Source organism: Periplaneta americana, chromosome 16, assembly GCF_040183065.1.
Source record: "Periplaneta americana isolate PAMFEO1 chromosome 16, P.americana_PAMFEO1_priV1, whole genome shotgun sequence".
In the NCBI taxonomy this organism is placed as follows: Eukaryota; Metazoa; Arthropoda; class Insecta; order Blattodea; family Blattidae; genus Periplaneta; species Periplaneta americana.
In genome coordinates, this window is record NC_091132.1 from 48,830,521 (window position 1) to 48,852,711 (window position 22,191).

General features: G+C 35.9%; 1 protein-coding gene across 2 annotated transcripts in view; it reads left to right on the forward strand.

Annotated features, from left to right (window-relative positions):
• Window positions 1-421: 421 nt before the first annotated feature.
• Window positions 422-22,191, forward strand: part of LOC138716226 (carboxypeptidase N subunit 2-like) — a 50,186-nt gene continuing 28,416 nt past the window's right edge. For both annotated transcript variants that reach the window (XM_069849068.1, XM_069849067.1), the window contains exons 1-2: window positions 422-508; window positions 14,839-15,086. In XM_069849068.1, coding sequence (XP_069705169.1) covers window positions 480-508; window positions 14,839-15,086 — 277 coding nt within the window. In that variant the 5' untranslated portion in view covers window positions 422-479. The remainder of the gene's footprint in view (window positions 509-14,838; window positions 15,087-22,191) is intronic.

The following is a 22,191-nucleotide window of genomic DNA, read 5'->3' on the forward strand; positions in this document are numbered from 1 at the left end:
TGTCTATGGATGCAAAAAAGTAATAATAATAATAATAATAATAATAATAATAATAATAATAATAATAATAATAATAATAATAACAAAAATAAAAAATATATCACATTCGCTTTTATGTATCCGTGATATTTCTCTTAGGACTTTGACATTTGAGTAATATTAACATCTGTGATACATTTGACTCGTTTCTTATATTGTTAGATATTAAATTTAAGGACGGAATTTGGAAGTGTGTGAGGAATAACGTGTCTCTAGGCAAGGAGATGCGGGTGGGTGAACGACGCGAATTCACGGATGAATATGAGGCATATTGAACGCAGGTAATGACTAAAAGGTCAGCATGTGGCTCTCTAATGAGGAAACTGTCCATCAGCCACATGGGGATGACTTGCAGTTCCGCAAATGAAGACACAACAGCAATTTCGGAATCACCAGTCGGGTACGGACCGCTTTGAGAACTGAATCAAGTACGTCGGACCATGCTACACAACATGACGTACTTTACAAGGTATGCAATATTCTCAAGTTCACACAAAGTTAGTTAGTTAGTTGGGTTTAAAAAGGGCGCGTCAGCTACTCTGGCTGTTTGAGTCCTTATCCAAAATTCTTCAGAAACAAAAACAAAAACAATCAAATAAGCTAAATGCTAATACGAAACTAAAACACGCTGTCACAGAAAAAACGATGTATGCAAATGCAGTATCCACAAGGTGACCTTTAAAAATTATAAAAGTTAGCAGTTCTCAGACGTTAGGTAGTATTTGAAAAGAAAACAATAAAATAATAATACAAATACCACCACAGATAAATAATCTGGCGCATTTCAAAACAATAAGATGTTATAAAATATCCGGATGTAAATGTCCGAAATGTCAGTTATGTTAATATAAGGTAAAGTACCTAAATAAGAGATACTTTTTTTAACTGCTTATAAGTGAGGATGGGAGTAGACATTTTTAATCTTAATGGGTGCAATACACACAGCATTTCGTCTATTTTTAGAATTGACAATGCAAATTTTAATCAGTTTCTATTGTTATATTAAATTATAAAAAGAAATAAAACTCGTAAATAATGATGTTTTGGAAAGAGGTTCCAAATAACAGATACGTGTGTTATTTAACTTTATTTTTTAACATGGACAAAAAGTATTATCATTGGGTGAAAATTGAAGCAATATATAACATTGTTAAATCATGTGGATACTTTAATAAATCCAGGCACATTTTTAAATTGAAGGGGTTAGTGCAACACTGGTCTAACTCCTCTCAACAGCAATTTTGTTGTTTATTGATTTTTATTTGAAATATGTAGAGACTTTTTTTTTATTTCAGTAGGTTATTTTACGACGCTTTATCAACAGCTTAGGTTATTTAGCGTCTGAATGAGATGAAGGTGATAACGCCGGTGAAATGAGTCCGGGGTCCAGCACCGAAAGTTACCCAGCATTTGCTCATCTTGGGTTGAGGGAAAACCCCGGGAAAAAACCTCAAGCAGGTAAGTTGCCCTGACCGGGAATCGAACCCGGGCCACCTGGTTTCGCGGCCAGACGCGCTGACCGTTACTCCACAGGTGTGGACATTGTAGAGACTATTTCACGAATTACGCACTTATGTTTTGATGTTTAAGTAAAGTAAATATTGTCAGACTAGCCAATTTTAATTGATTTTAGCTATTGATATTATTGTCATCTCAATGAATAATTAATTGTAGTTATTAATAATGATAACTTTATCATTTAAATTAGTAATTTTTGTAATGAATAATTGAGGACAATGGATAATTAAAAGTTGACCTAATTCGTAATTAATTTTAATTAATAGTTCAATTAATCTTTCATTGGTTCTTACGTAGTTTATGGCAGACAAACTGGCACGACTAGAAGCATTAACGCCTTTCGTAAACTCTCAAAGGTGAGCATCATAATAAAACCAAATAAGGGTTCTAAATAAGAGATACTATCTCTTAATAGGACCCCTAGGTATCTCTTATTAGGGAACGGAATAAATAAAAATGAAATAGCTACCCAAGGTCATAAATTATTATATTTCTTACTAGCAATCTACCTCATTATATGCAACATTTTCCCAGCAATTTTATAAAATTAATAATAAATTTGTTGTACCTTACATTAACTGCTGTTCACTTCCTCAACAAAGACCATCAAAAAGTTCAAAATGTGAAAAATTACTTGTCTTGCTCTCAGCTGCGTTGCTTACTTTCAACTGAGGTTAGACAAAGAACACGATGTCTTAGAAGCACAAACATTGATTTACCATAGTTGTCGAGAGATGGAAAATTATACCGGAGAAATTAACAATGTATCTCTTATTAGGAACCTGTCTCTTATTTGGGTACTCTACCTTATATAACCTTCGGATGTAAAGGATCCGGAGGATATGTATAACGGGTCAATAAAAAATTAAATCACCCTGTCAAGTCTTGTATTCGATAAAAATCTCAGAACTGCATTTGCACAATTAAAAAAAATCATTTCCAAGAGCGTCAACTTCTGTTCATTCTGTTCATTTAGAAACGTTTGTATGTTGTTTTTGTCTCCATGTATTAACATCTGTAATGCCAGATTACAGAAATTAATTATGAATAGGCCTACTTGTTTTACACGTGAACGTTGTAAAGCCTTGGTTTCTCTGAACTGACGCGTGCGAGGTGCGAGGCCCGCCTCGCACAAATCCGGACTACACGAGAGATAGTGAGTGGTTTCCATGCCTGCGAGGTGCGCAGGATTCGTGCGAGGTTGGCCTCGCACCTCGCATGCGTCGGTTTAGAAAAACCAAGGCTTAACTGGACACATCCTACCTTTGTACACATCTATAAATAAATACAAAAATAAATAGTGGAAATTACAATACAATAAATCACAATAAAAACAAAATTATTAACATTGACTACTTGCTTTACGAGTCTCTACACCAGAGGTCTCCAAAAAGCGTATCGTCATTCGTTCTCTCGATGCTACCCGCCGAACACAGGGTGCTGTAAGGCTAGAGAAGGGGGTGAGACTCGTACCTCAACAGATAGGAGCGATCAGTGGGGCAACGGTGTGCTTATGTTTACAATAACATCAAAAGGATAAGAAATACCATACGTTTGTATATTATTTTGACATACTATGAAGCTGGAGCCCCGTCTGTTGCTATTGACACAAGCCATTGTTCTATGATGCCTTTCAGTGCCTGGAAAAGACCTTCTCCAGTTGTATTTTGTAATTACATCTAGAAGACATTCAGACACATTAAAATGTGCATTAACTCCTCGAATGAAAATGGCTAGGTGAGCTTTGTCATTTCTATCTGTGCTTTCGTCCAATGCAAGTCAGTAAGCTACAAACTGGTTAGTTGTGGTTTCAACTTCAGATTCAATTATTACATTTACAATCTTGAAATTCCTTCTCTGAACTGTAATTGGAAACAATTTAATTTTCTTAAACTTTGACTTTGTTCTGGACACAGTATTTTAGTAACGTTCTGTATGCACGATTTTACAAATGATGCTTTCGTAAAGGGCTTCATTGATTTTCCAATATTCCAAGCTAGAACATAGCTAGCAAGAAGCTTTTTTTTTTGTTTAAGACTGAGGATACGTGTGTGACTTTTGTTTGTATTTTCTTGTTTTATATTTTATCAAAATATTTGTAGGCCTACGCATTTCACCTAAAATTAAACGAAATACTATAGGCCTATTTTGTCGTGCGGAACTGAGTGCAAACGTATTGTAATATACTGATTATTATGTATAATCAACAGTTATACAGATAGCCCCGAAATAAATTATTTTAACATGTCCAGCATGCCTGTAATTGTATGATATTCTTTGTGAAGAATCGAGTATTGTCGTCCCACGTTGAATTTTAACACACCCTTGAGAATTTTCGAACAAATTAAGCATTTCACATTCTCCCCACTAACATACAAAAATTTATCTTCCTATTCATCCTTGAATGTACTCCGTCCATGATTAGAAGATATTGTGAAACGGTGTAACACTCCGACCAACACAATGATAATGGCAGTCCGCCACTGCTCTTCGTTTGAGCATAAACATTTAGTACAGTACAAGTGGGGATGGGTGAGGCGAAGCGCGATCATTACATACTGGCTTCGGTTCCGTTCAGGGGCTTACTCGCGAGTAGGCTTTTGGTGACGTCTGCTCTACACTATTACATTTATTGGTTGGTTAGTTAGTTATTTAGTTAGTTAGTGGGGTTTAAAAAGAGCGCGTCAGCTACTCTGGCTATTTGCGCCCTGAACTAAAATTCTTCAAAACCGAAAACATAAACAATACAACAGGCTGAATACTAACACGAAACTAAAACACGTTGTAACAGTAAAAACGAGGTACACAAATGTAGTATCCACAAGGCGATTCGTAAAAAAATCATAAAAGTGAGCAATTCTCAGATCCTAGATAGTATTTAAAAAAACAATAAAATAATAAAACAAATACTACCAGAGATGAATTGTATGGTGCATTTCAAAAGAATAAAATTTTGGAATATGTATGATAACACTTTCTTGTGTTAAATTTTAACGTACCTTGTTTATATGTTTCGACCTATTTATGGGCCATCTTCAGAACTGGTCGTTGTTTGGTGTTGGCGCCTCTTGTTGTTTCCTGTGAGGGTGCGTTCGTAGTGTAGAGTCAAAGAGTGTATGTGTTTTGAAATTGAGTTGTGTGTTGAGAATATCGTTGGGGTGTGTTTTCGTGTGTCTGTATATTTCATATTGTTCTAGTGTGTTGAGTTTCTGGCTTTTTGGTTGGATGTGCAGTATTTCCATGTCTGTGTTGATGTTTCTGTAGGTGTGGTTGGCATTTGTGATGTGTTCTGCATATGTGGAGGTGTTTTGTAATTTTGTTATGTAACATGTAAACAAGGTACGTTAAAATTTAACACAAGAAAGTCTTATCGTACATATTCCGAAGTGATACCGTGTTAAAAGTTGTGTAATCAAGATGTATAATAAAATTTTATAAAATATTCGAGTGTAAAAGATCCGAAATTTCAAGTATGTTAAAAATAAATAAAACAACAAATGTGACCTCCGGATGTAAAGGGTCCAGAGGGTAAGTAAAAAGGGTCAATAAAAAACTAAATCACCTTGTCATCTACACCATTACGAGTGACAGTAAACATTTTATGTGTTTCAAAAGAAAAATTTCTCCTTTCTGATAAAATAAGTTTTTTTTTTCCGTTCCTAATGAAGTGCCTACTACCAAATTCTTCCATTGGAGCACTCATTTCCAGTCGTCTAGCTTTATTTTGTTTTGACATGGTTAGCTGAACATCAGACCTGAAGTGTGTACGCTGCGCTATACTCCGTACATACCGAAGTTTTTTTTTTCGTTCCTAATGAAGTGCCTACTACCAAATTCTTCCATTGGAGCACTCATTTTCAGTCGTCTAGCTTTGTTTTGTTTTGACATGGTTAGCTGAACATCAGACCTGAAGTGTGTACGCTGCGCTATACTCCGTACATACCTAAGTTTTTTTTTCGTTCCTAATGAAGTGCCTACTACCAAATTCTTCCATTGGAGCACTCATTTTCAGTCGTCTAGCTTTGTTTTGTTTTGACATGGTTAGCTGAACATCAGACCTGAAGTGTGTACGCTACGCTATACTCCGTACATACCTAAGTTTTTTTTTCGTTCCTAATGAAGTGCCTACTACCAAATTCTTCCATTGGAGCACTCATTTTCAGTCGTCTAGCTTTGTTTTGTTTTGACATGGTTAGCTGAACATCAGACCTGAAGTGTGTACGCTGCGCTATACTCCGTACATACCTACACTGTGGCGCGTTGCTCGGAGGCTTAAGGGAAGACTCCACTGAAAATCATGAACATTTTTCCAAATTTTTTTAGCTATTTCACTTATTCAGAATTTACATTTTCATACCCCAAATGGATTCAACTCAATTCTGATTACAAATACTCGTATGTTTACACTGTTTAAATTAAGGCTGGAAAGGGGTGTGGAATTTAAAGAGCTGTCAAAATTGTTTTTCATCGAAGAATTCTTTTTTAAAATTTCTGATTACAAATCTAGTAACTTTTTGTTGGCTCCCTGTAGTTACTAGATGAATGTAGCGGAGGAGAATATTAATTTATATAAATATTAATTTTATTTTGAAATCTATTTTTCTGTGTTCATTTTTGTGGGTTCAACACCAACTTTCTTATGCCACATATTAATCAATCTGGATGAAATTTTTACTGCAAGTATTTATGAGGTAGCTGCATGTTTCTATGCATTTATTTTGTGATAAATGCTGCTGGTTCATTTTATTAATATTTTTCTTAATGCTGCTAGTTTATTTTATTAATATTTTTAATGCAGCTACCTCATAAATATTTGCAGTAAAAATTTCATCCAGATTGATTAATATTTGGCATAAGAAAGTTGGTGTTGAATCAACAAAAATGAACACAGAAAAATAGATTTGAAAATAAAATGAATATTTATGTAAATTAATATTCTCCTCGCTACATTCATCTAGTAACTTCAGGGAGCCAACAAAAAGTTTCTAGATTTGTAATCAGAAATTTTAAAAAAGAATTCTTCGATGAAAAACAATTTAGACAGCTCTTTAAATTTCACGCCCCCTTCCAGCCTTTATTTAAAATGTGTAAACATACGAGTATTTGTAATCAGAATTGAGCTGAATCCATTTGGGGTATGAAAATATAAATTCTGAATAAGTGAAATAGCTAAAAAAATTTGGAAAAATTTTCATGATTTTCAGTGGAGTCTTCCCTTAGGTAATCAAATGCAGGACTCTACTTATGATGTTCCACCATTCATTCTCGGATACCCTTTATAATAATTATATTCCACCGTTACAGAAGGTAGGGCTTGAATAAACCGAGAACTTTCTGCGGGAGCCATAACAGAAAAACCCCGCATTCAGATAACCAGAATAAGCACTTTCAAACGCCCTACAAACAGAATACAAAACACGTATTTATTAAATATCCAGACGTGCCCTGAAATAACGTAATTCGCTTACTCCGTGGAAGTGTCTGCAGTCTTCTTACTGGGCCGGACAATGGGCATGATCCTGTGAGCGTAAGCACAAATGAAATGTAATCAACACTCTGGAAATACTTTTAATTAATATTCACAGTCACGATCAGAGATCCCGTCTCACTCCGCAAATCCTTTTTCTCTCTTTTAACACACTCGCGGATTCGATTTTTCAATTAAAAAACGAATGGAACTTAGCATAAGCCTTGCTTAATACGTCCACATCACAAGCGCTCCGGTTCCATAATCAACTTAGTGCATTATTTTAAATACAATGTAAGCTTTTGTTACACCACATATGCCATATACAAGAATTAATGTCTCATTTCTGGCTCAGTGAATTCCAAATCCGTTCGCAGCATTCAGGATTTCATACTCTTTTATAGTTAAAATGTTTCTGTTATACTTTTGTATATTATACAAATAGTTAAAAAAAAATAGCTTTCTATTTGTAATATACAAGTGGCTAACTGGAAATCTATGGTTTTTAAGTAATAAAATGAAACTTCGTATCAGTTATTTTAATACATTCTTGAGCTCTCATCCGTTGCATTTATACAGTGCTATGTTAATGCTACACATTTTTTCATTGCGCATCTACACAGCATCTAACAGGGAGCATCGTTTCAAATCGTATTATGTCCAACTTACAATCTTTTTACACGACTGACGAAAAACTGAATTACTCGTAAACCGGACAAGTTTTCAAAACACTACACAAAACCATTTTGAAGTACTTGTTTCACAGTTTACAAATATGACGACTTGGAACCATCAGATTTCATAGCATGAAAGATAAATAAATAGAAAGTAACAAATTTAATTTCGTCCACTGTTGGACTTAATACGTTTTGAAAGATGCTCCTAACCTGTCATATTACATACTCAGTATCACATTAAATTAAGATATTGCTTCAATATTTCAATCCCAATTCTTGTTAATAACCTTCATCATGGACTGTTTCTGATCCATCTTCAAGCATTATTTCTCCTTCATTTCACTCCATTACATAATTTCGACTATATTTCGACGAATCAATGCCTTTAATGACGTGTTACAAGATTACAAATACATTATAAATGATTCCGCCGTGGCTTTTTTCCAACCTGATAGAGATTGACTATGAAACCTACATGTACATGGGTGGGCAACTCGTGCTCTCGAAGTGTGAACACAATCTCAGTGCAGATAGAACGGACTCTGTACTGTAGTGTCTGTATACAAGTTTGCTCGCGTCTGTAGTAAGTGGCGGCTCGTTTTAAATGAAAAACAATATAATCCCCAGATCATTTCCCTTTAATGATGAGTCGAAAGAGAGAGATTTTTTATTAAGAAGGAAGCTAAAGCTTGCATTACGTTCTATTACACTTTCTTACGCATGACATTTCTATAGTGCTCGGGAAAAGTGGCACAAGTCAAAAATGTTAATTTTACTTTTCATATTGGTTTATGTCGATTTGATTTTCTTCTGTATGAATTATTGTAATGGGAGAAATACTTATGTATCTTTTCCCAAGCGAGCAGATGTTCCGTAAGTTGTCAATAAATTAATAAAAAAATGTTTGTGAAAACTGACTTATGCCACTTTTCCCAAGCACTGCAGATTTTATGTTAAAAATAAACACAGTGAATGTTTTAGTAAAGATCGAACTGTTCGTAATGCTGCCTAAGTCAGAATTTCCAAATATACTCCTTGCTTCCATATATACTGTATATCCTTGAGTAAGAGTTTAATACAAGAAAGAAGTGTGAAAGAGCTTAGAAGTAAGTTTATTTCATCTGCCGTGACATGTGAAAAATACTTCCTTGAATTTGTGATTGTTTGCGAATACAACTATTACCTTTCTGAGAACAGAGGATTACTCTTTAATGTATAAGTACTTGAAAATTCTCGCGTTCTATGTTTCAAATAAGACTTATAATAAGAAATATTAACAAATAGTGTAATGATAAATAAGTGTTGCAGTTATGTTTGTTGTATCTTGAAAAGGTTGTATTCAGTTTGTGTTTCCAGTACTAAACTAATTTACAAAGCTAGGAAATAATATAATTTTGTTATGTGTGCTTAGGTACAGTCTGTCTAAAATTACTATAATTATTGTACCATGCGTCATTCTGAAATTCAAATCATGGAGTAGAATCACGACCATCTGCATGAGCCGCCAGAGCATATCGTGGCAATGAACTGCTTTTGCAGCGAAACTATGAACAATTTGCAACTGCTGCGGCTGGCTCCGTCTGTCTTTCTCTCTTTCAAGGTTTTTTTAGCACTTTGTGAGCACGAGTTGCCCATCCTTGTAACATGTATGTTGCGAACAATTGCAGAAGAAAAGTCTTTACTCAAGCATGTAGCAGTAGCACCACCGTTTCTTACAGCAGGGGTGTAGAACTGCCTTAATTACTCGAACATTGAGAGAATGTTTTCATTTTGAGTAGTAGAGAAGCGTGACATCCCTGATGCAATTCGACCGTCCCTCTGTTCTTCACGAGTTGTTGACGACATTGAAAAGCTGTTTAAAGCGGCATCGACATCAAGTGTCAGCTCCAATTTAGGTAATGGCGTCAAGTCAGGTAAACTCTATTCCGCACCGACAAGCACAGGAAAACATCTCATCTACATTCCAGCATTCTTAGCGTTACGACGCAGCCATGTCTTCGATTATTTTAAATTTCTGCAATGAAATCCTTTTCTCTTCATTGGCAATATTTTGTTAACTCTGTATTCTGTACTAACCCTCACAGAATGCAAATTAGCATATACAGTACAGCATTAATATATGTTGTGCTTACAACCATATCATTATTCTAGATGGTAAAGAAAATAACAATAGCCCTTATCGTTTTGTCATAAATATTCCATAGTTCCTTCCTTGCTATTAATACCTATGTCAAAACTATTTTTAAATGTGCATAGACCTATATAGGTACGAATATGAGGGAATACATTTCAATACAAATTTATGTTAAAAAGCTGAAATGTTGTTCAATCTTTCAGAACGAAGGAATTAACACCGACACACAGTGAATTCACAAGATTTAGTTTATACCCATTTTTTCAAGTGTAATAAATTTATCTTGTTTATATGCAAGGGCAATGAAGACGATTTGATGGACCAGCGTATGCTAGGTGTCAGTGATTTGGAATTTAAAAAAATGTGGATTTTCGTTCAATAAACCTATAACATATAATCTAAAGTTAGAATTTATAAAACAGTTACATTACCGGTTGTCCTGTATGGTTGTGAAACTTGGACTCTCACTTTGAGAGGGGAACAGAGATTAAGGGTGTTTGAGAATAAGGTTCTTAGGAAAATATTTGGGGCTAAAAGGGATTAAGTTACAGGAGAATGGACAAAGTTACACCACACAGAACTGCACGCATTGTATTCTTCACCTGACATAATTAGGAACATAAAATCCAGACGTTTGAGATGGGCAGGACATGTGGCACGTATGGGCGAATCCAGAAATGCATATAGAGTGTTAGTTGGGAGGCCGGAGGGAAAAAGACCTCTGGGGAGGCCGAGACGTAGATGGGAAGATAATATTAAAATGGATTTGAGGGAGGTGGGATATGATGATAGAGAATGGATTAATCTTGCTCAGGATAGGGACCAATGGAGGGCTTATGTGAGGGCGGCAATGAACCTGCGGGTTTCTTAAAAGCCATTTGTAAGTAAGTAATTTTAAAACATAATAAACTCAGTATTAAACTCAAAACGCTGATTTTATTAATTAAGAGAAAACTAATGTCAGGGAGAACTGCGCATCTTTTAATATATACTTTTTTTTTTATATTCATATATGATCTCGCCTTCTTCATTGAATAATGAAATGACTATATGTAGTCATACATGTAGATACTTATTATTGGAGAAAAATTTGTTCCAGCACCGGAAATAGAACCCAGGACCTTTCAGATTTGCGCGCTGAGCGTTCTTTACATCTGATCTATCCCGAGACCCGATTCACGGCGCCGTCTAATGGTTAAGTGCAATCCAAAAATGCAATTTTTTAATGCTGTAATAAGGGCAATAGAATATTTTATTTATTATAAAAATTTACATGCAAATTGTACAGTTTTAAAAGTATTTAATTATAATTTTGCATACAGGTTTTATTACCTTAGGCGTGGATACGTCTATAAGTTCGGCCCAATACTAGGATGCCATCCCACAAAGTGGACAGACATATTTTCAGGCCAGTTTTGGCCCGCCTATAACACCTAAACTACATGACATAATCCATTGAAGTAAACGGCAATTGACAGAATAAGGATCAATGTATCCAACATGATGTTTTAGAGCGAGTGACATCATCTAGCGATAAGAGTGAGAAGGGAAGGTGAGGCACGAATTGCGGGGTCGCGCTGCAGCCAGGCATTGTAACTCAAGAATGCGAAGAGATAGAACGTTCATAGTGATGTCAAATCATTGTAACGAACCAGGCCACAATCTCAATTTAACAATAATAAGCAGCTGACAAGTTAAATTGAAAAAAATTCGCAAATGAAGTTGTGTGAAAAGAAAATTCACAATATCAAGGTATATGCATTGCAAATGGGAGCGGGAGTATTAGCTACGGGTACCTTACATTCAACATATCCATACATAAAACTTGCGGCTGTGTCTCCGATATAGTCCACCCCGATTGTATGATGTGAATACGTCTACTCTTTCGACATGCAGTAGTCAACGCTTATATCTCGGAAACTATACAACATAGAGCTAAGTAACTTATACTATTGTGTAGAGGACATAATTATGCACATCACTGATGATGTCATCAAAGCGCAGATAGTGAAAACAAAATGGCGCTGTAACTTGAGATTATTTCGACGTATTTCGATGATCCAGGTGTCATTTCAAAGGGAATAAAGAGCTTTTTTAAGGTGAAACAGATTGCTGCACAGTGAAATGTAAAACAAGCAAATGGTGCGCGTGTAAAGTGAAATTTGATGACGAAATTTTAAATGTCGAAGATTGTCGCTCAAAAAGCCAAGACGAAATTGATGAAAGCATATCAGAATGATAGAGGATATCAAGACGAATCTATTGGTGTGTCTAAGGCGCTGTACAGTGAAATTTAAAACAAGCAAATGGTGCGCGTGTAAAGTGAAATTTGATGACGAAATTTTAAATGTCGAAGATTGTCGCTCAAAAAGCCAAGACGAAATTGATGAAAGCATATCAGAATGATAGAGGATATCAAGACGAATCTATTGGTGTGTCTAAGGCGCTGTACAGTGGAATTTAAAACAAGCAAATGGTGCGCATGTAAAGTGAAATTTGATGACGAAATTTTAAATGTCGAAGATTGTCGCTCAAAAAGCCAAGACGAAATTGATGAAAGCATATCAGAATGATAGAGGATATCAAGACGAATCTATTGGTGTGTCTAAGGCGCTGTACAGTGAAATTTAAAACAAGCAAATGGTGCGCGTGTAAAGTGAAATTTGATGACGAAATTTTAAATGTCGAAGATTGTCGCTCAAAAAGCCAAGACGAAATTGATGAAAGCATATCAGAATGATAGAGGATATCAAGACGAATCTATTGGTGTGTCTAAGGCGCTGTACAGTGAAATTTAAAACAAGCAAATGGTGCGCGTGTAAAGTGAAATTTGATGACGAAATTTTAAATGTCGAAGATTGTCGCTCAAAAAGCCAAGACGAAATTGATGAAAGCATATCAGAATGATAGAGGATATCAAGACGAATCTATTAGTGTGTCTAAGGCGCTGTACAGTGAAATTTAAAACAAGCAAATGGTGCCCGTGTAAAGTGAAATTTGATGACGAAATTTTAAATGTCGAAGATTGTCGCTCAAAAAGCCAAGACGAAATTGATGAAAGCATATCAGAATGATAGAGGATATCAAGACGAATCTATTGGTGTGTCTAAGGCGCTGTACAGTGAAATTTAAAACAAGCAAATGGTGCGCGTGTAAAGTGAAATTTGGCAACGGAATTTAAAAATGTCGAAGATTTTCGTTCAAAAAGCCAACACGAAATTGATGAAAGGACATCAGGATGATTGAGGCCATCGAGAAGAATCGATCGGTGTGCCTAAAAGCAATGCTCAATACTGTAGAGAGTATAGGGCACGTCTTAAAGCAAAGCTTCAGAACGGACAAGACGTACACGGCGCGAGCGAGTGCAGTGTTTCTGTGTCTTGTGCCTGATACAGACATTGAAAGGCTTCGCTGCTGACGTTTACCTCAAGGTAACACACCCACAAAACGCAAAAAATGATGAAAAATTAGAATTTTGAAAATATAACTATTTTAATAGAGAATTTTCTCTCCTTTAATTTAATATAACATTTTCGATTTATGCCTTATGGTTTTTCAAATAAGTCCCATTTTCCAAAATGCTGCGTCATCAGGCATGGTCACTTATTACTTATTACGGAGTGCATTACTTTTGGAGTGATCTTCGTAGCAGTCAATCCCCTCGTCCAGCATTGCTTGTAAAATAAACTTCTTTCTAGTCCCGAAATAGATGCATAGATATCTGGACATGATCATTAGATTGAAAAAAACTTTTTTATATAATGAAGTTAATTTATAATATTTTACTGTTAGTCATAAAACTGTAAATTTGTGTGTCAATGATGTTGTACGTCATTTTAATAAGAGTCCAAAAGTATAAATTACAATTCTGAGGAGGATGGGCATAAACCCTGGGACAAACACCATCGCAGGATTTGTTGCATCAATGGAAATAGGGACAAACATGCAAAAAAAAAAAAAACATTCAACACCTGAAGTTAAAACAAGGAGGAGGTATTTGAGTGGCAGAAAGGAGATGAAACTGGACCGACATGAAGCTGCTTAAGGGGTGGCATATGATGATGGAGTCTTCTAGGCTCTGAAAGTTTGTGGCTCATTTCCTGTAAATAGTAATTTTAGAATATTTAATTTTTTCAAACATGATATCTCAGCCAAATATGGTGATACCAAGAAGATATTGATGTTATTTTGAAGCTTGAAATGTCCCCCCGTGCCTGACAATGAGTAAAATAACATTAATATAATTAATAATTATGTATGGATTTTTTACATGATTTATGTAACATAAAATATTATTGCAAGTTACATATATGATAATATTTAATTAATGTAAATAAAAATAAAAAATAACTTTATGTCAGGCACTAAAGAATAGTTTTAACTATTAAACAGTGAAAAAACTGTGGCTCTATCTTAAAAACTGCATGAGCTATCATGTTTCAAGTTGCATGTCAAAATTATAAACAAAATAATTTTTATAAACAATTTAGACATAATTTCAAGGGATCTGTTCACTTCATTCTCTTTCTGGTACCATTCTCAATTGTATAAAACTTTTACAGAGCAAAATTATACAAAACAAAATTTTTTGTATGTAAAGGTGTACATATACCTTAACAGCATTTCAATCAGCGACGTATTCACGAATAAAACTTGCGGCTGTCTCTCGGCTGTGTCTCCGATACAGCCTACCTTATTTTTTTTTTAATTAATCGCGAGTTATCCAACAGTTTAACATATCGTTTTCTGTGAGGTTCGTTACATGTAGGATGTATCCGTTACTGAACAATTATTGACAGTTCAAATTGGCGCGACTCTGGATCTTATTCGTACGAAGTAGCCACCTACATTATGCTTACACACATTTTATGGAATAACTCATCCACATGGACGTATTTAAGTAAAAATGATGCGATAGTCAAGCAAGAAACGCGTTAATTTAAAAACCTTTATTATATCATATAACATTCTTACAATCTCAACTTGACAATGATTTATTCTAGGTTTAAAGAGGAACGGCAATGGATCCAGAGGATCATGAACTTGCAGTACACGCTATTGATTCTACTGTCAATTGTTGAGCGGTGTACCAGTTCTGGAATCTGCCACATGAGCGCTTGTGACGCCCTCCAAGAGATGAAAAACGAAATCTCTAGGTATTCTACCACAAACGAAGGACTGACTCAAGAAGAATCCTTGGAAGCGCGATACACCAAGCTGGAGCGACGTGTGAGAGCCGTAGAACAGCCAGGTAAGCTATACGAGTAACCTATTATTTGCGACATGTGCTTTACCATTGCCCACCACGGACATGTATGGAAGTACAGCTCATGCATTTTGTCAAGACACTCGCGATGCGCAGTAGGGGAACAACGTTTCTGTGGAGGAGGTAGGAGTAGAAGGGAAGGTCGGGCGTGTGTCTACCGAATTGAAGGCAAAGGTTAACCCATTCCCCTATACAGTAGAACCTCTATTATCCGTGGTAATGAAGGGGATGAACTGAACGGTTAATCGAAAAAATAGGATAATCCGTACCTTAAAATATTTTCGTAAATTAAGTGATTCGTAATTTCCTCCGTGGTTTTGTGTTTAACACGCTAGGTAGAGAATCAGAAGTTCACTCATTTAAGTTCGGTTGCCAATAAAGTGTTTTTAAGGGGCAAAGAAACTTCTTGTAATGGCTGTCAGCGGAAAGGTAGGACTAGTAGAGGTCTCATGTCGGAGATTTACATACTCTACACACTTTATCCTTGATTTTTATTAAATCGCGCACAGTTGTAGTATCAGTTCCGTATTCTGGTGCGAGATGAGCCACAGTTTCTCTTTCCCAAACCACTCAATTATTACACTTTTTTCGATACTTAGCACAACACATTTTCTTTTGACACTTACGGAATACAGTTTATATAGAAGTTATACAGTGCGGCAATTCGAACAGTAGACCAAACTGTGTAAGTGTAAAGGCTTGTAATAACACTCCGTAGAAAAAAAATACGTATTAATATAACGTACAGTAGTACTTAATATGTTTCTGTAGAAAAAAAAAAAGAGCGAGAGAAAGACAGTCGGATAATCCGCCAATCGGTTAATAGGGTGACGGATAATCGGGGTTCTACTATAATTCGTAAGTAGACTCATCCGATCTCGTGCGCAGCTCTGTAGGAAGAGTGGGGGGATGTCTGGACATAATGCATGAGCTGTACCGGACCCCACTAATTTTAGTGAGGTGACAGGTTGAAGACTACAATCCTTTACATGTAATTCATGTGAGATGTATAATTATTTTGATTCGCTTTTACTTATTGCATTCGGGCCACGATCTAATAACTATAGAAAAGGAAGGAAGACAAAACGAAGAGATGGAGATGAGAGAGGAAGAACAATATCCAGGGCTGAATAGCTGAGAATGGAGCATGTGAAATGGACAGACAGAATAATGAAGCTGTGTTGGAAAGAGTGGGTGAAGAAAGTATGACGCTGAAACTGATCACGATGAGAAAAAGGAATTGGCTGAGTTACTGACTGAGAGGAAACTGCCTGCTGAAGGATGCACTGGAAGGAATGGTGAACGGGACAGAAAAAGATATCAGATGATAGACGGCATTAAGATATATGGATTACATAAGAGAAAGGCAGAAAATAGTAAAGATTGGAGAATATTGGTTTGCAATGAAAGACCTACCATAGTCCAGAACACTTATGTATATGTATGCTATGAAGACTAAATTATTATTATTATTATTATTATTATTATTATTATTATTATTATTATTATTATTATTATTATTATATTCAAAGGATTTTCCCTGCTAAATTCCCATCTCTCGCAAAGTAGCAAGTCTGATGTTATAGGCAATTCAGTATCTTGTGAAACCTACCTGCGCGTCAGGGGAAGAAGAAAGTGGACTGAGAAGCTACCTTCCCCGCTACGCTTCTACTCGTAGAAAGCGAGCTCACTTACCCCCACCATAAAGTTCTTACTATATGCTACGGCGCACACAAGCATTTGGTTTCACGAGACAACGAATGAATGACCTATACATGTGCTCTGAGGTTGTCAAGAATGACGTAAGACATTTACGGCGTAGTTCAGCATTTCGCCCATAGCGTTGAACGCTTGATCGCACTATAAAATGATCCCTTCTGCTAAAAAAAATTTTAAAATTGCTTCAGAAGCCTCAACTAACTAAACAGGAAATGTAATACATAATTTAATACCAATATATACAGTATAGATGCGTACAGTACGCGTTACAAATTGACTAAACTAAATTTACTAATATTACAATGTACTGACGTACATATGATATTTCCATGCAGAAATTCTGCGTCATCATATGATGAAGGATGGTGGAACGGAGAAAAATTCTCTCCGGCACCGGGATTTGAACCCGGGTTTTCAGCTCTACGTGCTGACGCTCTATCCACTAAACCACACCGGATTCCCATTCCGATGCCGAATTGAATCCTCTTAGTTTAAGTTCCACCTCTTAGGTTCCCTCTAGTGGCCAATCCTCATGCACTGCGTCACAGATGTGTGACAGTGGCACAATGTCCAACACATTCTCCGTTCCATCCATCCTTCATCATATGACTGACACAGAATTTCTGCATGGAAATATCATATGTACTTCGATACATTGTAATATATGATATGCGAAAATAATCACTTTGTGTTTTAAGACGGCGCTTATTCCGTCGGATCCCGGCCGCTTAGTCACTCGCAATGAGTGCACCTCTGCACAGTGTGTTGGACATTGTGCCACTTTGGATGATCGTCCACCTCTGCTTCGGCATGTGGACGTGAGGCCAGCAGCCGGCAGGTCGGTTTTGGCCCTTAATGGGCTGTAGCGCCATGGATTTTTTGGATTTTACATTGTGCCACTGTCACACATCTGTGACGCAGTGCATGACGGTTGGCCACTAGAGGGAACCTAAGATGTGCAACTTAAACTGAGAGGATTCAATCCGGCATCGGAATGGAAATCCGGTGTGGCTTAGTGGATAGAGCGTCAGCACGTAGAGCTGAAAACCCGGCTTCAAATCTCGGTGCCGAGAGAATTTTTCTCCGTTCCACCCATCCTTCATCATAAATTTACTAAGCTTATACAATGTCTTCATATTAACGAAAATCTCTTTTGTTGGGTCCATAAGGTTCTCCATCGTCTTTATAACATCATTGTTAATAATAATAATAATAATAATAATAATAATAATAATAATAATAATAATAATATTAATAATAATAATAATAATAATAATAAAAATACAGGAATTCTAACCATCGTAAAGGCCCATTCACAATGAAAATTAAACATAACCGTAACATAAACACAGAAGTTTGCGCCCAGGCTACCAAATGGGATCATTAACAATGATTCACATAAGCATTGATATAAACATTACCGTAAGACGTTAACATGAAAGTATGCAAACTCCAAACTTTCATGCTTATGCTTACGTGATTTGCAAACAGAACACAATCGTGGAGCGCTGAAGTATACGACAGAATTTGAAGAAATGGCGTCGTTGTTACGTTTCCATGGTTACCAAGCATGTTTGCTGTTATGTTTATGTTCCCATCGTGAATGATGGTATGACTTCTTGATTTTACCGTTACGTTTATATTCTTAAGTTAACGCTTACGTTATGTTTAATTTTCATTGTGAATGAGCCTTAAGCCAGTGCTCTACCAACAAAGCAACAAAGATAGCAAGTAATGTGATAAACAGACAGTTGGAAATGGGGACATTAAGAAAAATGAACAGGGGAGAAAAACCTGCCGCCCATGAGCGATTTTCTAGTAAGAATTGTGGCAAATACGTACATAACAATTAGTGTTCTGATTGAGCGCCTTCCCGTTAATGAGGAGCTCCTCGTACAGAAGACTGCAGGGCAAACTCAGGTTCAGACGCTGTCCATGACGTAACAAAGGAGAGAAATTAAAGCTGTGAACTTTCTAAGACATTCCGCCCCCTTTCACTTTCTTTCAGCCGATCAGACGACAATTTTCATACAAGCTGTAATGCAGCAATTAAAAGTAATCAATAGCGACGTCAGCTGAGCCGGATCGCTCTGTGAGGAGGGCGGCACGTTCCCGCCGTGCGAACCACGTTCCCGTGCCAACAACTGGTTCATTACCTACCACACAAAACAGCTCTTAACACAGAAAACTTGGCTATAGATGAAGTAGGAATACCAGCTCTGTTCGCCGCCTTAATGACGATTTCAGACTATCCCCTCCCAGTAGCATAGCGGGTGAGGTTTCAATTTTACTCAGCTTTATATTATTAGTCTATTATTATTATTATTATTATTATTATTATTATTATTATTATTACAGTGAAACCTGTTCAAGACGGAAGTGATATGGTCCTAATTTTTTTTCCGTTGTGGACAGGTTTCCGTATTATTCAGATGCGACATTAAAATGGAATATTTTGTCATTCATATACTTGAAAAACAAAATGGCATGCCGCAAACTGCAAGAAGTAAAAAATATTCCATTTAACACTCATCACATTAAATCAGCTTTCTGTCGCTTATTACGTCGGTGAATCATCTTGATTAAAATCCCATTTTCTGTATAAATATTATCGTAACTCAATCATTAGTCATTAAACATTATTAAAGTTTACTAATCTCATTCTATTTAATGTCTAACACTTTACTCTAATACTATACTGCTTATCACTGCACATTATTAATTAATTGGACCAGGAGCCATCTATTAGAAGCCTTGAATTCTGGTTTATTTAATTTCTTTCCCAGTTCAATAGCTTGCTTTGCAGAATAGATCCAGAAATTGGCTTGTTCTTTGAAAGGTCATGAAGAACCTACTCCCACAACAGTCCATTTATTTTCACATAAACAGTTGCTTTCTGGTTCCTTTTGTGTCACCAATATTGGCCGCACGCCACTCACTCATTATGATCTTTATTTTTTAAAGTGTCACACCTGAGTTTTCCACAACCGTACTTCAATATTATTTCACATAGACTTTGTTTCTAATTTTTCCTTTATCTCGATAACTTTTACTTCATCACTTAATGTTAATGCCACATTTTATGCAACTTTTTTTTTTACCTGGAAAACACTACACTTACGCTCTGTTTAGCTACGGTGTGAAGCATTGAAAATCTTTGAAGGGACTCGTCTGCCTAGTCAACAGGATAATAACATTTATGACCGACAGGCCAACACACCCTCTAGAATTTTGCAAAGAAAGCTTGTTTTTATCTTAGTGACCTACATATTTAGTATATTCCTTGAAATTACACGCTGTTTCAAAATATAGTTACAAAATATAGTGTGTCCAAAATATTGTTTCCGTTTTGAACAGTAGCAGACAGTTTCCGTTTCCGCGTTGGACAGTTTCCGTTTTATTCAGGAAAAATTACATATAATACATATAAATTTCGCCGGGACCAATAAATTGTTCCGAAATAGACAGGATTCCGGATTATTCAGGTTCCGATTTGAACAGGTTTCACTGTATTATTATTAAGAAAATATTTCAAATATATCATTTCATTGCTTTAACAATTGACCTATAACTTTAGATAATTGTTGCCTGTGAAGTCAAAATTCATAAAAACAAATTTCATTCCTCATTAGATTGAAAACGTTAGTGTTAATTCTCAGTTGAGTTGGAACTTATATGAAACAAGTTTCATAAGCTGTGTTTTCTTTGCCCTAATTTTAAATAGGATAAAAGTATCTTATAAAGTGAAATACACCTCGAAATATTGTGTAAATCACATAAACAATTTTTTTTACGTTTGTGATTAGTTAAATTTTAAAACACAGGCGAATTTTGACTACACTAGTTAAAAGAGCTTACGAGTGTTATTTTGATTGAAAAATAGATGAGGATAGGAACTGGGTCCCTGAAATCTGTTGTGCTCCACGTAATTATATCAACTGGTTGGCTAAAAGGATCCCGTCATATGCCTTTTCCAGTTCCAATGATATGCCGGAAACCTAAGGACCATTTGACAGACTGTTACTTTCTAGGAACCACAGATCAGAAGATTACAGAGAATTTGTCAGCGAGCAGATTCAGAACTATAACGTGATGGGGTGTCGTATAACTCTCAAAATAACTGCTTGGATTCTCATCTATTTTTTCTTTCCTCAAAACCTTCGGGTAGTGAGCGACGACGTGGAGAGCGTTTTCCTCAGGATTTTTCTGAAAAGGAAAGGCGCTACCAGGAAAAATGGAGTTCAAATGATCTGGCAGACTACTGCTGGACACACAAAAGAGATGTTTCTCAAGCCAAGTACAGTAGAACCTCTATTATCCGTGGTAATGAAGGGGGTGGAGTTAACGGTTAAACGAAAAAATCGGATAATCCGTACCATAAAAAGTTTTCATAAACTAACTGCATAATACTTTCCTAATTTCCTCCGTGGTCTTTTATCTTAATACGCTAGATAGTGGATCAAAAGTTCAGTAATTTAAGTCCGTTTTTTTTACAATAATTAATGTTTGATTTTCCGATAAGTCAGTTATTACACCATTATTTATTGTACTTAATTCTGGTTTTCAACGACGGGTTTTTAATGGCTAAGGAAACTCCGTATGATGACTGTCTGTGGAAAAATAGGAGTAGGAGAGGTCTCATGTTGTAGATTTACAAATTTTATACAGTTTATATTTTATTTTTCATTACCATAAATCGCGTACAGTTGTAATTCCTATCTCGTATTGTGATGTGAAATGAACCACATTTTCTCTTTTCGCACTTTTTGCCGTAGTCCAACATGTTTTCTTTTGGCGCTTGTAGAAGATATTTTGCATAGAAGTTAAACAGTACGGCCATAATGCGTAAGAGTAAAGATTTATAAAAAAACACTCGGTAGAAAAAATTCGTACTAATATAATGTACAGTACTTAATATTTTTTTCTACGTGCGAGAAAGACAGTCGGATAATCCACCAATCGGTTAATAGGGTGACGGATAATCGGGGTTTTACTGTATAGCCTAAAATCTATTTGATACATGTTTTAGATAAGTAAATATTATTTTAGGTAAAATGTTACACGGTATTAACAATAGAAAAGTTTGAATTACACTTGATATAATTACTCAAAAACCTTGGGTGATAGAAACGCTTTGAAAACAGATTTGAAATCAGCACGAAAAATGCTATAAGAATCACCTATTCTTTACCTTTTAACAAAAAAATATGTTTAATTTTGTTGACCAGTGTTATTAAAAAAAACAATAGCATAAGCTAAAAAGTGAACACGAATTATAAAACGTTTCACACGAAAATCAGCTAACCAAATGCATTACTAAGAAGTTGATTCGTTAAAAACCATAAAAACGAGCAATTACTAGACGCCAGGC